This window comes from Sinocyclocheilus grahami, unplaced genomic scaffold, assembly GCF_001515645.1.
Source record: "Sinocyclocheilus grahami isolate Dianchi unplaced genomic scaffold, SAMN03320097.WGS_v1.1 scaffold543.1, whole genome shotgun sequence".
Taxonomy (NCBI): Eukaryota; Metazoa; Chordata; class Actinopteri; order Cypriniformes; family Cyprinidae; genus Sinocyclocheilus; species Sinocyclocheilus grahami.
In genome coordinates this window covers 836,304-854,111 of record NW_015505722.1, presented here as the reverse complement: position 1 = coordinate 854,111, position 17,808 = coordinate 836,304, and the positions used below count along the sequence as shown (strand labels likewise).

At 40.0% G+C, this 17,808-nt stretch overlaps 1 protein-coding gene across 1 annotated transcript in view; it reads left to right on the top strand.

Annotated features, from left to right (window-relative positions):
* Positions 1–17,702, top strand: part of lrrk2 (leucine-rich repeat kinase 2) — a 54,155-nt gene extending 36,453 nt beyond the window's left edge. The window contains exons 33-47 of the mRNA XM_016238547.1: positions 5,736–5,927; positions 6,037–6,183; positions 6,288–6,400; positions 6,527–6,717; positions 6,841–7,001; positions 7,084–7,254; positions 9,367–9,467; positions 9,588–9,800; positions 10,009–10,202; positions 10,293–10,365; positions 10,950–11,140; positions 14,267–14,419; positions 15,038–15,261; positions 16,363–16,440; positions 16,707–17,702. Coding sequence (XP_016094033.1) covers positions 5,736–5,927; positions 6,037–6,183; positions 6,288–6,400; positions 6,527–6,717; positions 6,841–7,001; positions 7,084–7,254; positions 9,367–9,467; positions 9,588–9,800; positions 10,009–10,202; positions 10,293–10,365; positions 10,950–11,140; positions 14,267–14,419; positions 15,038–15,261; positions 16,363–16,440; positions 16,707–16,834 — 2,330 coding nt within the window. The 3' untranslated portion in view covers positions 16,835–17,702. The remainder of the gene's footprint in view (positions 1–5,735; positions 5,928–6,036; positions 6,184–6,287; positions 6,401–6,526; positions 6,718–6,840; positions 7,002–7,083; positions 7,255–9,366; positions 9,468–9,587; positions 9,801–10,008; positions 10,203–10,292; positions 10,366–10,949; positions 11,141–14,266; positions 14,420–15,037; positions 15,262–16,362; positions 16,441–16,706) is intronic.
* The last annotated feature ends 106 nt before the right edge of the window (positions 17,703–17,808 follow it).

Below are 17,808 nucleotides of genomic sequence, written 5' to 3'. Positions count from 1 at the left end.
GCACCGTGGGTCATGTGACAAGAATCAACCAATCAGCTTCATCCTTTCCCGTAACAAAATTGAAAGCTAAGCCAAGACGGAGAAACAGCTGATCATAGCTGTACAAGGATAGCCATTTAAAAAAAAAAAAAATTTATTAGCAGAGCTACCTCAAGGGATTTTTAGTGCTGCAAATCCATTTATCCTTTGCTGAAATTTCCGCGTCTTCATGGAGAGCGCAGGTCATCGTTGCTTAGCAACAGCAGACGCCACGGGAGCGCAAGCATAGAGCGCAGGCTACAGAGTGCTTTGGAAAGAAGGAGAAAGCGGCGCACCTAGCGTTTTCCACGCGTTTTCAGGCGCGACATGCAAATGTGGTTTTGTTTTGAAGGAGAAAAAAAGCATATTGCTGGACTCGGTCGAGACCAACGAGAACATTTGGCGAGTCCAATGACCAAGTCCGAGACAAGTCCGAGACCGGACTCGAGTACTACAGCCCTAAGCTGAAGCGGTCGCATATGTAGGAGCCCTAGTTTGCACACTCTGGCCGAGCGTCCTCTGAAAGCATTTCAGCGGGGGAGAGTGCCCTAACTCGAAGACTGCGAGAGAGCTGATCAGTTTTTGTGAGCGCTCCTCCGACAGACACGCTCGCATATTGATTGAATTCAGCTCCACTCCTAACAAGGAGATGTTCTTGCTCGGTACCTGCATGCTCTTTTGCATATTCACAGTCAGCTCTAAGCTCTGAAGATGAGCGAGGAGTCTAAGCTTGTCGGTGAGCAGTGCGCTCTCTGATTTGGCTAAGACTAGCCAATCGTCGAGATAGTTCAGGATGCACGTTCCACTCTGCTTCAGAGGAGAGAGATGCATCAATGCATTTCGTAAATGTACGAGGGGCCAGGGATAAACCGAAAGATAGGACCGTGAATTGGTACGCTATCCCCTCGAATGTAAATCTCAGGAAACGTCTGTGGCGAGTGGCTACCTGAATGTGGAAATAAGCATCCTTTAAATCCACAGAGATAAACCAATCTCTCGGTCTGATTGAGAGAATTTGTCTCAGAGTAATCATTTTGAACGAGTGCTTCGAAAGCGCGAGATTCAGCGGTCTCAGGTCCAAGATTGTGTGGAATCTGCTGACTTTGGTACCAGAAAATAGCAAATGTAGAAGTCACTCTCATGGTCTGCTAGGGGCACTGTCTCTACAGCACGTTTTGCGAGGCGGTTGAGGCTGAGGCATTCCACTCCCGTACAGTGAACATTAACACACTGTTGAAACGGGGCAGTCTGCGGAAGAACTGAAGCATGTAGCCATTCTTTATTGATTTCATAGCCCACTCTGATACCCCTGGCAGTGCCTGCCACGCGTGAACTGTGACAGCGTGCGAGGCGGACTGCACACTGTGAGGGATAACTCGCCATTGGGGGGCGGGGAGTTTAATACCACACGAGTGTGAGAGTGAGTGATGGGGGAGAGTGGAGTGAGAGGAGGAGAATTGCTTTGATATTGAGGTGAGTATTGTATGTTTTTCGACTTTATATATCGGAACAGTCAAAACACAAACATGACAATTGCTCTTGCGGCCGCAACAGGCAGGGGGCGTGGTGAAGACACACAGCAGAGCGAGCAGACTTTTTCAGTGGCTCGTCTTTGGCGCTGCGTGCAGATTTCCTCCTCCAAGAGACAGCATCAGGAACGCGGCTTTGATTCCGGTGCCGGTGGCCTGCCGTCTCTGGCAGGGTGGGGTCTGTGGCGTTTCGAGCCCTGACGGCGCTTTGGCCAAGGCTGTCTTGGTCTCACCGCCAGCTCATGTTCTCGCTGAACATGAAGCAGAAGAGGCGTGTGGTCTTTCCGCGTGCTGGGCTGAGGAGGAGCCACTCTCCAGTTTGCCGCGGCTGAAGGACAGAGATTGGCAGCGACGGCTTCTTCCACGGGGGGGAGTTTAACATACCCCACTTGGTCAGCGCCGTCCACAGAAGACAGGAGGGAGAATCCCGGGTTGTGCACTCGACTGGTGAGTGGTGCGTTCCACGACTTTGTTATCTCATCGTGCACCTCGGGGAAGAAGGGGCCGGGCCTCCGCGGGGTGTCCTTTTGGCCGTGATCTGACTGGAGGTACCACTCGTCCAGACGGCTTCTGGCCAGCTCGGCAGGAGGCACCCACTCCAAACCAAGCTCTTCAACTGCCTTGGACAGGACGCTAAGTAGCTCGACATCATTATGATGGTGGTCCCCCACATTGCTGCCGTGGGGTGCAGTGTCATCCAGCGGGCTGTTAGACCACTCCTCTCTCGCAGACGCTGCCACAGAAATGGCATCATCCTCCTCTTCAGCGCCCTCCATGGCACCGAAGGACACCACATCTTGAGCGATGGGGGAGGGGTGGAGAACAGCGGTCATGGAGCGCACTGGAAGGGGACCTGCAGCAGGGGGGTGAGGAGCGCGTGGGCACTGAGCCCGCGTGGGCTCGTCACCTGACCCTGACAGATCTGCATCAGAAGCTCGCGGCACTTTCCTCCTTGACTCGAAAGAGGCTGCAGAGGAAGAGGGCTAGGCAGGGCTAGTTGGGCGAGTTCATCACCTTGGACGATGGCCACACGGAGCTTGAGAGTCCGGAGGCTCATATCTCCGCAGTGGGGGCAGTCCGACCACCCAAGTGCCGCCTCTGCGTGGGCGCAACCCAGGCAGAAGACGCACGACTTGTGGCCATCAGAGAGTTCGATTGGCTCTGAGCAGGAGAGGCATCCTTCATCCATCATACTTCTTTCCGAAGCTCACAAGAACACAGCAGGGGAAGAGAAGGCGTGTCCGCTGCAGTGTGTAGATCACGTTGAGTAGTCTTGTTGATAGGCTTCTTGCTTCTCGTAGAAGGTTGGCTGAAGAAAAAGATTCTGAAGCAGTCCGACCACCCAAGTGCCGCCTCTGCGTGGGCGCAACCCAGGCAGAAGACGCACGACTTGTGGCCATCAGAGAGTTCGATTGTCACTGCGCAGGAGAGGCAATCGCGAGTCATCCTTGTTTCGGAAGCTCACCGGAACACAGCAGGGGAAGAGAAGGCGTGTCCGCTGTAGCGTGTAGATCACGGTGAGTAGTCTTGTTGATAGTCTTCTTGCTTCTCGTAGAAGGTTGGCTGAAGAAAAAGATTCTGAATAGATGACGTACAAGCGTTGCTTAATATAGAGTGGGAGCCCCTCGTATTTTGTGCGCTTGAACGCCATTGGCCAGTTTCACTGGCGGGATTCAATAAGGCTTCAGTAGTATTTGGAGGAAAGGGTAATTCCCCATAGCAATGTAGAGTGACCGAATCGAAAGGGAACAGCAGTACTCTGCTTGTTTCCAAATCCGTACACACATTTGAACCTAAAATAATCATTCATAAAATTCGAAAAGTTTGAAGTGAATTACAAGGGTGTTCACAGTGGGCTGTTTACATTAATCTCGCGTCATAAAAGTATTCTGAGCTGAGGTGAAATTAACGTTACATGGCTCAGCCGAATGCACAAGCGCTCTTTAGCACTCTTCTTCATGAGCATTTGAGTGTGTGGATAAAAACTAGATTAGAGCGCCATCTGCTGTTAAAATCTAAGCTCGAAATCGATTCTGCATCGATTTATCGTCCCAGCCCTAATGTTGATAATGTGATGTGGTGATTATGATAATGATAGTCATGGTGATAGTGATGTATTTGGTTCAGTGATAGTAATGATCAGGGGCGTCATGCACTCATTATTTTTTTGAGGGGGCACGAGTTGGGGGGGGGGGTCGTCATGTGACACACAGCAGCCACAACAGCACATGTTTTATTTATTTTTTCCTGTTTATTCGAAACATTCCCAAACGCATTTACTATATCATGAAATATCTTTATTCTCACCTTTATAAATTATGTTGATCTATAGTGGGCGATGGTCAAAGTAACCTAATAATGTAGTCTATTAACTATGCATAAAAACCTGTCTGTTTAATTAATTAACAGATATGGGTGTCATGCCATAACATATTTTTAATACGACTGACTTAATATTTAATGTGAATTTAACATTGAAAGTTAATGTGAATAAAAACATTGCAAGTTAGGCTACTAATCATAACACTTTCATTGTGCAGAAAGAGAGCAAATAACATTTACATTATCAAAGAACATTTTCACTGACAGTCTAGTTCAAGCACTCCCATTCAAGCACTGTTTACACTATGAAATTAATATCTTACAGATTCGTACACACATTTGCACTTCGTTGTTTCTGACGAGAGAATTAGCCAGAAAGAGGTATTCAGTCAGTGAGCGAGTGAAGAAAACAGTAATTTTAGCAATGACTCATCTGAACGCCTCTGATTGGTCATTGCATTCATAAGCTCAACAGCATCGTGTGTTATGCAGCGAACGCAGATTTGAATTTCGCAGCTGATGATATGACGCACTGAACGTTCCAATCACACGGTGTGATTGTATTAAATATAGAAAATATTAATCGGTTATATTTTGTCTTTTGGAAGCTGCATTCAAAATCCAATTGGCTCAAAAATCTGAGGGGGCACGCCTCTGGTAATGATGATTATGATAGTGTTGATGTTGATAATGTGATGTGATGATTATGATGATGACAGTGATGGTGATAGTGATGCATTTGATTCAGTGATGGTAATGATGATTGTGATAGTGTTGGTGATGTTGATAATGTGATGTGATGATTATGATGATGATAGTGATAGTGATGCATTTGATTCAGTGATAGTAATGATGATTGTGATGTGATGATTATGATGGTGATAGTGATGCATTTGATTCAGTGATGTAATGATGATTGTGATAGTGTTGGTGATGTTGATAATGTGATGTGATTATTATGATGATGACAGTGATGGTGATAGTGATGCATTTGATTCAATGATAGTTATGATGATTGTGACTGTGATAGTGTTGGTGATGTTGATAATGTGATGTGATGATTATGATGATGATAGTGATAGTGATGCATTTGATTCAGTGATAGTAATGATGATTGTGATGTGATGATTATGATGGTGATAGTGATGCATTTGATTCAATGATAGTTATGATGATTGTGATTGTGATAGTGTTGGTGATGTTGATAATGTGATGTGATGATGATACTGATGGTGATAGTGATGCATTTGATTCAGTGATAGTAATGATGATTGTGGCGGTGATGATTGTGATAGTGTCAGTGATGATGATTAATGTGATGTGATGGTGGTAGTTATGACAATAGTGATTCATTGATTCAGTGATATTAATGAGGATTGTGGTGATTATGATTGTTGTGTTGTGATAGTGATGGTGGTTAGTGATGCATTTGATTCAATGATAGTAATGATGATTGTGATAGTGTTTGTTAGGGCTGCACGATACATCGCATGCGATATTTAATGCGCATCTTGTCAGTAAAGCCATTCTGTAATCAGTGGTAAATCTCCATCACGTGCAGGCTTTCACATGGAGCAGAGTTTGTGATGATGTTGTGATGTGATGGTGATAGTGATTCATTTGATTCAGTGATAGTAATGATGAATGTGGTGGTGATGATTGTGATACATTTGAATTGATGATAGTAATGATGATTGTGGTGATGGACAGATGATTGTTATAGTGGCAGTGTGATGTCCTGGTGGTGGTGATGCTGATGTGAATGTGATGATAATGCTTTGTTGAAGATGATGTGGTGGTTATAATGTTCTTTTTGATGGCATTGTGTTGATGACATGTTGATAACATTGCCTGTCCTGTGTGTAGGTTGTGTGTTGTTTGGACAGGTGGTGGATCACATTGACTCTCTGCTGGAGGAATGGTTTCCAGGCCTCCTCGCCACTGATGTCCATGGCACCGGAGAGACACTGCTTAAGAAATGGGCTGTGTACAGCTTCAGTGATGGAAAAAACTGCCAAAAGATGCTGCTGGAAGAACTTCTCTCCAAAATCAATGCAGGTCTCTATCCATTCTGTTCACATTCAGAAATATAACTCCTTTCTTGATAACCTGGTGTATAAAAATGGTGCAAAACCTGTAGTGTACTGACTGGTTGCTTGTCTGTAAGATGGTTTGCTGGTGAACCCAGAGGACCCCAGCTGTACTCTGCCCATCTCTCAGATCTCTCCAGACCTGGTACTGTGTGACCAGCCATCCAGCATCATACTGGATCCAGAGCAACTGGAGATGGAGCTCTCAATGGAGTATATGTTGGGTTAGTGCATTAATAAATTGTTACATCTTATCTCACATATGTTACTGACAGTGAATGTCAACAAAGTAATGCAAGTCTAAACTAACAGTATTTTTTTACTGAAGGAGATGGAGGCTTTGGCTCCGTATATAAAGCTGTGTACAAGAATGAGGAAGTTGCTGTTAAGATTTTCAATAAACATGCATCTACACTTTATGTTCATCGGCTGGAACGACAGGTGAGTTATGCAATAGAAAAATAACCCCGGCAAGTCTTTCACTTGGTTAGGACATGAGCAAGTGGTGTCCAAGTACCAGCGTTAGTACATGATTTGTGTATTTGCCTTAAAATTCTTTGTCTCCAGGAACTGGCGGTTCTTGGCAGACTGTGTCACCTCAGTCTGGTGGGGCTTTTGGCTGCCGGTTGTAACCCACACATTCTTGTGATGGAACTCGCCCCATATGGCTCTCTGGACTCGCTTTTTGAGCGTGAAAATAGCAGTCTCAGCCGCAAACTACAGCACAGGATAGCACTGCATGTGGCGGATGGTCTCAGGTGGGTACGCTACCTACACAACACACAAAAGCTTTAAAGAAATCACATTTAAATAAACATGCTAGGTTCAATACAGGTTTAAGCTTTAGGACAGCATCTACAACATGTTTTGTATTCAAGCAGATATTTGCACTCTTCTATGATTATTTACCGAGATCTGAAGCCACACAACGTTCTGTTGTTTAACCTGAAGACGGATGCTGAGGTCATCGCTAAAATCACAGACTTTGGCATAGCGCAGTACTGCTGCAGTATGGGAGTCCGCAGCTCAGAAGGAACACCAGGTACCTCTAACTTTCCCATAATCCTCTATGAAACAGATGATTTTTACTTTATGTATTTTAATATTGTGTCTTCCACACACAGGTTTTAGAGCCCCGGAGGTCGCCCGAGGTAATGTCATCTATAACGTCCAGGCAGATGTATATTCGTTTGGTCTGCTGCTGTATGACCTTTTGACCTACGGCGAGCGTATATCTGATGGAATGAAGTTTCCCAGTGAGTTTGATGAGGTGGCTGTGCAGGGTAAACTACCAGGTAACATGCTTCTTTTGTTTATTTTGATGTTTATTAGTGCTGTCAAAATTAGCTCAATTAACGCAGGGGCGGAGCTAGGTTTGGCCACCTCACTCACTACTGCTGCTTCGGTCTCTTTTTTTTTTCTTGACAAGAATTGCATTTATTTAGACACAGAACGTCTTTATGACCACATAAAACGGGAGAGATTAGTAGTAAATCTCCAGCATGTGCTTTCAGATGGAGCGGCATTTACTACACAAGCTACGCAAAAATCGCGTTCATAATCGGCAATGAATCGCCTGCGATTTTGCGTAGCTTGTCAGTGAACTACGGCTCTGTGTAGTAAATGCCGCTCCATCTGAAAGCACATGCTGGAGATTTACTACTAATCACAGAAGCAGTTTTACTGACGAGATGCGCATGAAAATCGCATTCGATTTTTTGCACAGCCCTACTTTTCAGTCACGCGTTCCAACTTCACCTCAGCACCAGGCGCGAGTCAAACGAGCGTGGAAAAGCAACTGCGCTCATACCGCGTGCTCGTTGTATTGCACGCACAAATGCGGCGGCACTCGCTGTAGCCTGTATCATTTCATATCAAAGTGTGAAAGAAACGACGAACATGTAGTGTTGTGGTTATGTCATCAGTTAAGTCATGAAGTTACCAAAAAGGCAATTAAAGCTGCCTTAAAGCTGCCTTAAAACTACGTGCATGTAAGTATTTGTTATATATGAGTCACATTTAAGGACATGTCTCTGAAATGCAGTGGTTTTCAAACTGTCCTGGAGCAGCAGCACTGTTTCCCTCATCTAACACACCCGATTCAACTCGTCAGCTCATCAGTAGAGACTTTAAGTGCTGAGGTGGGTCAGAAAAGGTAAAGAGATGCGTGTCAGATCTGTGTCATGTTCAGCAGCAGCAGCTCTTAAAGTAATAGCAGCCAAAAAAAACTAATAACCAGCTGCTGTGATGTCTGTTTATCAAACAACAAAAGAAAAAATAGGATTCATCTATATTTAATTTATAATTTAGTGTTTGATAACTTCAATTTAAATTTCTGTGTATTTCCTACTTGCTGAAGGGCACTTGTAGCTAAATATGACATTTATTATAATGGGTTTATGTGAAGATTGTTTAAAGTTCACATAAATTAGAAGTTATTTTAAGTAGTCTAATAAATGTTCAAATTGATAGCTCTCAATTATGCTGTAATGTTGAATGGCTATAGTCAATGGTTAAATGTTAGGAAAAAAAAATTTCATAGAGATATCAGTATTAGTATCAGGGATACTTGCCTTCAGTCATAAAAAAGATGCCATTATACAAATATTAAAAATATACTGTCTTTATGTTGTTTGTACATTAATTTGAAGATTGATTGTGAAATTATTGCAATGTAAAAGTATTTTTAAAAACTTTAATGTTAGGTGGGATTAATCGCAATGTCAGAAAGAAATGTGTGATTAATTAGTTTTTTAAAAAAAATTTTTTATATCGATTGATAGCACTAATGTTTATACATACACTACTGTACCATTCAAAAGTTTGGGGTCTGTAAGATTGTATTTATTTTTCTCAAAGAAGCCTCTTATGTTCACCAAGGCTGTGTTTATTTAATCAAAAATACTGTATGTATAATTAGTAAAATTGGAAAAAATATTTAAAATAAACATTTTATATTTTAATATATTTAAAAGATATAATTTATTCCTGTGATGCAGTGCTGAATTTTCAGCGTCATTACTCCAGTCTTCAGTGTCAGATGATCTTTCAGAAATCATTCTAATATACTGATTTGCTGCTTTAAGAAACATTTCTGATTATTATCACAGTTGAAAACCTTAATATTTTTGAGGAAACCGGTAATACTTTTTTCCAGGATTCTGATGAATAGAAAGTTCAAAAGGAAAGCATTTATTTGAAATATATATATTATTACTGTCACTTTTGGTATATATTGTTTAATATTATAGAATATTATTATATTAATTACACGTATCAATTTAATTGTAAGATTTAAAAAATAATCATTTATGAATGTATATTATTGATATTTTATTCCATTTATTTAGATTGTTTTTTATATATATATATATATAATAATATATATGACTCTCTCCACTATATAGATCCAGTTAAAAATTACGGATGTTCTCCATGGCCAGGGTTTGAGTCTTTGATGAGGGACTGTTTGAGAGAAAACCCACTGGACAGGCCTACGTCTGCTAAGGTTAGACTGATTACAACTGATTGTAACTGATTCTTATAAACTTATTACATCTTAGAAAGAATCACTTCTGAACTTCTGTGAAAACATTTGAGTAAATAAATATCTCTGTGTATGTTCTAGGTGTTTGATCGTCTGAATTCTGTAGAGATGCTTTGTCTGATGCGAGAGCTGACATCGATGAGTTTGCCTGGCGAGTGTTTCACTGTCTCCGGTGCCAGCGGAGGTGCAGACGGAGGTAAAAATACCCGTGTGTGGATTGGAGGTGGCAGTTGCAGCCAGAAATTAGGCTGTGTGACATCACTGGATCTGGAGACAGGGGGAAGCTTGAGCCAGGTATGAGTTTTACTGTATATATACACTGTTTTCTTGTTAAATGCTATTTCATCTAAACAAATATGATTATATGATCCTCATTTCAGTGTTCAGCATATAATAGTTTTCAGTTACATGCCAACCAGTTCACCCACAATCCTTGAAGAATTAACTCGTTGACTGCTGTATATTTAACAGTCCAGTTAACAGTGTTCCCACCCTCTTTTAGGAGATTGACAGCAGTCCAGTCCTCTGCATGGTGATCATCAGAGCTCCGGGGTCATGCAGTGACTGGTTAGTCGCTGGTACACAGTCAGGTTCACTCTTCATCGTGGACACAATAAAAGCAGAGGTTCTGCACTGTCTGAAGAGTGTGAAGGACTCTGTGACATCACTCTACTTTCACACTGACCTTCATCTCAGGTGATTACATCTACATTTTTTAAATAAAAAGTTCAATGGCTTCTTGGATGATCTACGTTTAGATGAGAGAATGATGTTTAAATTTTTCAGATACTTAAAGAATTACCTTTTGGTCGGGACAGCAGATGGATCATTGGTCATTTATGAAGATTCAGCCATGAAGGTATTGTTTTTTTTAATCATTATTTATCATTTTAATAATTATTTCAATATGCACAGTACAATACAATTGAACTTTGAAATAGTCCAAGATTTACTGGAGAATCATCTGAGAATGCTTTTTTTAAATTGACAATGAATTCTGAACTATAATTGTTTAGCGCTATAATTGATTGCATACACTACCGTTCAAAAATGTGGGATCAGTAAGATTTGTTTGGAAAGAAATTAATGTTTTTTTATTTAAAAAGGATGCATTCAACTAATTGAAAGTGACAGTAAATTTATAAAGACTCCTGTTTCTATTTTATTTTTGCTATTTCAAATAAATGCTGTTTTTTTTAACATTATAATAATATTAGGGATGTACCGATATGAAAATTTTGGCCGATACCGATAACCGATTATTCTTTATTTTTCCATTTTACTGTAATTTTGATCAAATAAATACAGCCTAGGTGATCATAAGAGACTGCTTTCATAAATATATTTTAAAAAATCTTACCCACCCCAAACTTTTTAACTGTAGTTCTAGCATGCTGCAAGCTATGTCAGACGCCTGACATATCTGATGTTTTATGACTGTAGGTGAAGAATGGTGGTCCAGTGAAAACGCTGCAGGTTGGTGATGTGAACACTCCTCTGATGTGTCTCGGTCCGTCCAGTCACCCTCAGGAGCGCAGAGGACTGTGGGCGGCCTGTGGCAGCAGGGTGATCTCGCTCACAGTGGGATATGACATCAATAGAAGCATAGACACCAAACCCAAACAGCTGTTCCCGTGAGTAATGCTAACCCTGCTAAAGACAAGCATAACTACATCTGTCAGTGTAAAACAAATGACCATTAGGTTCAGGTATTCTTGTGGAGAACAGCTTAATTTTTGACTTACTTTTTCTGCTAAAGATAAATATACTCTATACAGGGTCATAAAATTAACAGGGGTCTTATCTTGACAAATTCAAGATCGGGGGCAAAAAATGCCCCTGCACAATTAAATATACTTGGGGTGCCTCAGGGTTCTATGTTTGGCCCCATACTATCCTTAGTTATACAGTCTCAAAGGACATGGCTTTTCTTATCTGTGCACATGAACATCTACCTGTCCTTCAGACCTGAGCTTATATTGTGGATTCATCAGGATGACTCCACAAAATTAACACATATCTCTTCCTGCCTCTCAGCCTTGTTGCTAGAATGCTTAACACAAATGTTAACACTATTACACTTTCGAGATGTAAGTGAAGTGTGAAAATGAATGGAAAGTGTTGAGTGCAGCATTACATTTAGATCTGCTCGCAATTTCTTTTTACATGTTCTTTGTGGCATTGAACATTATAACCAACATACATTTCTGTTGAACTTATGAATGCAATGGCCAAATAGTGGTGTTTAGATTAGTCACCAGTAATGAATAAATCCACTGAAAATGGAAAAGTTTTGTTCACTAACTTAAAGGGGTCATATGATGCGATTTCAATTTTTCCTTTCTCTTAGACTAAAGTCTCAAATCCAAAGAGATATTCTTTATAAAATTTAAGAGTCAGCCACGCCTACCTAAAACGGCTCGTTCTAACATGCCCCCACATGTCTACATCACGATGTGGGAAGATTTGCCGCCCAAATGTTCATGCAAAGAAAGAAGGCGTAACTTTTAGTCTCGCTGTAGTATTGTTGCCGCTGCCGCCATGTCGTGAAGGTGCTGTGTGTTTCGTTGTGAAAGCGAAACTACTTTGTTTGGCCTTCCAAAAGAGGACGATATCCGCTTCGTCATGCCTGGAGCTGATCCGTGCTGGTCGCTGAGGAAATACATCAACTTTGCGCGGTGGATTGCCGGATCGGCTTTCACCGTGTACGAAGCGGAGTCCAGCCCGGGGTCGCCACATGTGGTTGCCTTAAGCCGTTCTTAAGCTCACCGGCCTCCTCTCACTCAGCCCGCCGGCTGTTCCTCACTCTAGGCCGCCGCCGCGTGTGACTACAATGCCGGCTGTTCTGACTCACAGACTGTAAGTACGTTTTTCATATTTAAAGAATTTGCCACTGATGATTCAAACGCGAGTTTTGAGCAGTGTAGAGTAGCGCTTGTTGTTTGTCGTTTCTCCGATCACAAATGCAGACATGGTTTTATGTTTCCCATCCGGCCTGACAGGGCATCACAGTATGGTAAGGGGCGTAACATTTCCGTCACACACTTGAGGTATTCGGCCAATCACAACGCACTGGATAGCTGGCCAATCAGAGCACACCTCGCTTTTCAGACCGATGAGTTTTGTAAAAATCGACGCGTTTCAGAAAGGCGGGGCATAGAGGAGAAACAATAATGTACGGGATGTGGAAAAGAATGTGTTTTTTGAACCTTAAACCACATAAACACATTTTATTACACCAAATACACCAAATAATGTTATTTTTAGCAACATCATATGACCCCTTTAATTCTTCACTCTTCTGAATTGTCTCATCATAAACCAAAGAAGTACAGATACAGCTTCATTGATTGTGTCTGTGTAGCCAAACTATGATGTGCTGTTTCCCCACACACAAAAACAATTTTGTATTTAATTAATCAACATTAATAATCATTAAAACAATATCAAGAGCAATAACCGACTTTTAATGATTTTTGTCATATTTTGACACATTATGCAAAAGTAATCTGTGTAAATAAACATAAATGCCATGTCAGATTTTTTATTTTTTTGGAAAAAATGTTTTATTGGTAACACTTTAGTGTTCTGATTGAATAAAGTAATTGGTTACGTTTAAGTATTTAACATAAAATACAGTACAGATACATGTAATAGAGTGAATATAAAAATTGCCCTTACAAAAATAAAAAGTTCCTGGAAATAAATTCAAATATTGCCCCTTAATGCAAAAGGGAATATCTGACCCTGATGTATACCGTACACTACATTGCCAAAGGTATGTGGACACCAAAAATACCGGTCCAAAATGTGCTTGTTTCATTTCAACAAAACAATGGGCAGAGGCGGACAAAGTACTCAACTCCATTACTTGAGTGAAAGTACAGATACTGCTGGTCAAACATTACTCCATTACAAGTAAAAGTTGTAAAGACAGATTTTTACTTAAGTAAAAGTACAGAAGTACTTGCTTTTTAAAATACTTAAGTACCAAAAGTAAACAATGGGTGTTAAGAGGATGTTGGCCCTCCCAACGGTTCTACGGTAAAACATGTAAGAATTTGCTCCCATTCCCATTTTCAGAGCCCTTAGGGACATGGCACCCATTTGGATTTCAAATTCCCAAACATGTTCAGGTTCAGGTGTGGTCTTTGTGCAGACTCGTCAGGTTTCTCCATGCCAAACTCACTTTGGACACATGTCACAACAGAAAAGCACCATTCACCATTCTTCTAAAAATGTTTGTCTAATGTGATTGCATGGTCATATGCTTGATTTTATGTACATACTAGTAATGTGTCTATCTGAAATAGCTATACTTGACAATTAGAAGTGGGTGTCTATCTAAATATTTGTGGTCAATCATGTAGTGTACTTGGCACTAAAATAACTCTAATAATTTTCTAATAACTGCACAGATTAGAAAAGCCATGTCCTTTATGATTGGGCCTAGTGAGATTGTATAAATTAAGAATAGTAAGGGGCCAAACACAGAAACCTGAGGCACCCCCAGTGGCTTGGTGATTGTAATTTGCCCATGAAGTAATACTCAGGAATGCGATGTTCAGTGATGTTCAGATCAGAGAGAGTAGACTGGAGATTCTGGTGATTCACCATGTCAAAGGCAGAAGACAAGATTAGTAAGACCAGGATGGATAATTTTCACATAGAAAATGTGCTTTGCATGTCTGTTAAACAGCCTTTTACAAAGAATTTCTTGGGGATGTTCAGTTCTTAAGCATGTTTATTTGTTTTTTTAGGCAACATGGTCAAATCAGCAGTGATCCTTGTATATCACAGTTAGCGGTGGACAAACATGTGTATGTAAGTAAAAGGGGCGGCCACACTGTGGAGGTCTGGGATAAGAAGACTGAGAGGATGGTGAACCTCATTGACTGCGCACAGTTACTCAGGTGAAGTGGCACACATGAACAACTCACTCAAACACTTTTGACCCATTTACACCTGTTTTTAACATCCATTTCTGATTGTCCGATTACAAGTTGTCAGCACTAAATACAAGTAGTGTCCAAAATGTTTTGTGGCAGGATTACTCACTCTACATCTGAAGTCAGAAACACATGTGTAGTGTTAACACTAATCTGGTGTGTCCTGGAGATCAATCAAAGACCCCTGACTTGCCTGTCAATCAACCATTGTGCTAAAACAAAACTTTAAATGTTGTTGGTTCGGAAAATAACCATCCGATTATGTCAGATGTCCACCAGACTTCATGAAAGGTCTCGGATTTGCCTCATGTCAACATGCAGTGACACTGATCATGTGAAACACATCTGAAGTTCAGTTGGTATGGGAGTTTGACTGAAATGACAATGAACATTCTGTATGAAATGTCACATCTGTGGCAAGATTAAGTTTTAATAATTTGGAAGCAGCAGTTCCTCAATTTTTTGTACTTGGTATGTTTTATGAAATCAGAGAATCTTCACATTTCAGACAATACTAAGTATCGGTTGACCACATGTTGACCCTAACTTCCAAACCCGTTTCGATTTATGTGTCCACAACAGATTAAGTTCCACCAAAAAGCCCAAAGCCCAGAGTGAGGACCAGTCTAGACAAATGGTGCCATCTTCGGTGATTGTTAAAGCTCTGTTGGTCCAGCACAGTGGTACTCTGTGGATTGGGACCAAAGCAGGACACATCCTGTTGGTGGAAGTCTCCAGCTGTCAGTTACTTCAGACCATCAGCCCTCACTGCCACTCCTTACGCTGCATGGGCTCTGTGCTGTTAGGTACACTTCCTGTTTCCTGTCTCTCTTTAATCTAATTACACAAAAAAATGTAATAGGATCTTACTTAGGATTAGTTGGTAAATAGTTTGGCATCTCTTGGGAAAAAAAAAAAAAGACTATGTCATGACTATGAATATACACGTTCATGGCTATGTTTCTTAACACACTCGTCAAATGAAAAATGTTACTTTTTACCAGTACATTTTAAATAATTATGTTTTAATAATCCTCTGTTGTGCTTTGAAGAAAGAAGTACACTTATGTTGATGTGTTGACTAACATACTTAAGCACATGTAAAATACTTGATTATAATTTGAACGGCAGTGTGATATTCAATATTACATTTAAAATATTTTAAATGTACTAAATTGTTTCGATAGAAATGAAAATAACGTATGTTTAAGATGGCTATATTAAAAAAACAAGTCCTACTGTGGGTCAAAAAGCATTCTAAAGTTCAGCTAATTGCATTTATATGGAAGGCCGTTTCCGCCACTGAATAAAAAATAGAAAAGGTAATTGCGACTTTTTATCTCATTATTTTTTTTCTCGAAATTCTGACTTTTTTCTCAGAATTGCGAGATATAAACTCGCAATTGCTAGTTTTAAAGTCATAATTGTGAGACATAAATTCACAATTCTGAGAAATAAAGTCAGAACTGCAAGATATAAACTCACAACTCTGACTTTTTTCTCAGAATTACTCATTTAAATCTTGAAATTGTGACTTATTTTCTCAGAATTGCGAGTTTATATCAGAATTGTGAGATAAAAAGTCACAATAACCTTTTTTTATTTTTTGATTCAGTGTCGGAAACGGGCTTCCATACATTTGATATAAATGTACACTATAATATATTTTCATTTAATTGCAATTAACATGCAATTAAGTGTCATTCACATAATTATTATTTTTAAGTATATTTTTTTGTAAAAAGTTTTTTTATTTTATTTTTTTAAGTATGCTAAAGTGGACTTCTTTTTCACAAGGGATATATAAAGTTTTGTGGGTTTTGTTTGTATTACATTGAGTTACAATTGTTTTAACTCGCTACATACAGAAATATTTATTGCTTAATTTTGTTTATATTCTTTTGCAGACACACTAAACCGAAATAATGTTATTCTAGTATTGGGTGGACGGCAACGAATGCCACAAGACCAAACCAAAACGCAAGGTAAGAACATTATAGATACATATAGATTGAATTTCAAAGACGTTATAACATCTATTTTATTTTATTTCATTTCATTTTCATTATTCTAATTATCTTTTTTTCTGAAGTCCACTTGTAATTTTAGTATCAAATTGTGTGGCAAAGATACTCTTCCTCTGACCCTTAGAATCATACAGCTCATTCTTTGCATGAAGATCATTTTATCTCAAAGAACAAGGAACATTTGCTTCTGCATGATATGAGCCCTTCAAATGTGTTTGTAATAGTCCCAGCTGAGGATTCAGTTCTGACGGTGTGGAGCAGTTCACTTCCTCTGGAGGTCAGAGATCTGATCAGACACTGTGAGCTACGAGACAAGATCACCAGCAAAATGAGAGAAACACTCCACAACTGATCACCCTCTCTGTGTGCGCATCACTTCCTGTCATGTAACACATGTAGCATTACTGTTTAGGACTTTTTAGAAAAGGTCCATTGTCTACTGTCAATAGTGCAGAATGAGGCACCGCTCACACAGAACTCACTTTCAAACTAAGCAGGTTTCTGTTGGTCAACACGGCCAATTCACACATATTCCAGATTGTGCAGATTTAGATTGAAACGACTGCGAAATTTTGCTGAGCAACAGTTAATGCGACCGATCCTTTACTGTTTTGAAAAGGGACCCCTGTGAAAATGCAGTTAGTGTGAAAGGTTATTTTATATAGTCATGTGAAACATTTATTTTTGTTACATCTCATATGTAGCTGTGCATTGATATGTTTGGAGTATACAGAAACTGATATAAGGTAGACAACCAAAATTGCAAACACTTGAGTTAGCTTTATTATTTTACAGTATTTATTCATGATATGAAGCCATAAGAACAGAGGAGAAAGCCACCATTTATCAAAAGTATCGCTAATACCTCTTATGCAAATGTATCATGTTTCGTTTTCACTAGAATATCATAGTTACTGCTGCTGTTAGCATCACGGGAGCACAATGGACAAACTGCTAACGGTAACTAGCATCAGTGTCATAAAAGCAACTGAAGATTATGAAATCTTCTTGCACTTTTTGAAGGGAATCCCATGTTAATGCTAGCATTCAGACTGACTAATGCAAATATTTCAAATTCCAGAATTGATAATGAAGTCTGTTTATTAAATCTCTGTGTTAGTTGTTTGGAAATTGAATTATACTATGAGCAATCCATTGCTAAATTCTGAGCAATAAGCTATTAAAGTTACACTACACACATTCTGACCTTTTATGAATTACAGCCAAGTGATCTTTAATGACAATATTTTTTAGTTTATCAAGTTTAATAACCTCATAAAATCAAGCACAACAAAATATAACTGGATTACAAGCCATAGATAAAGA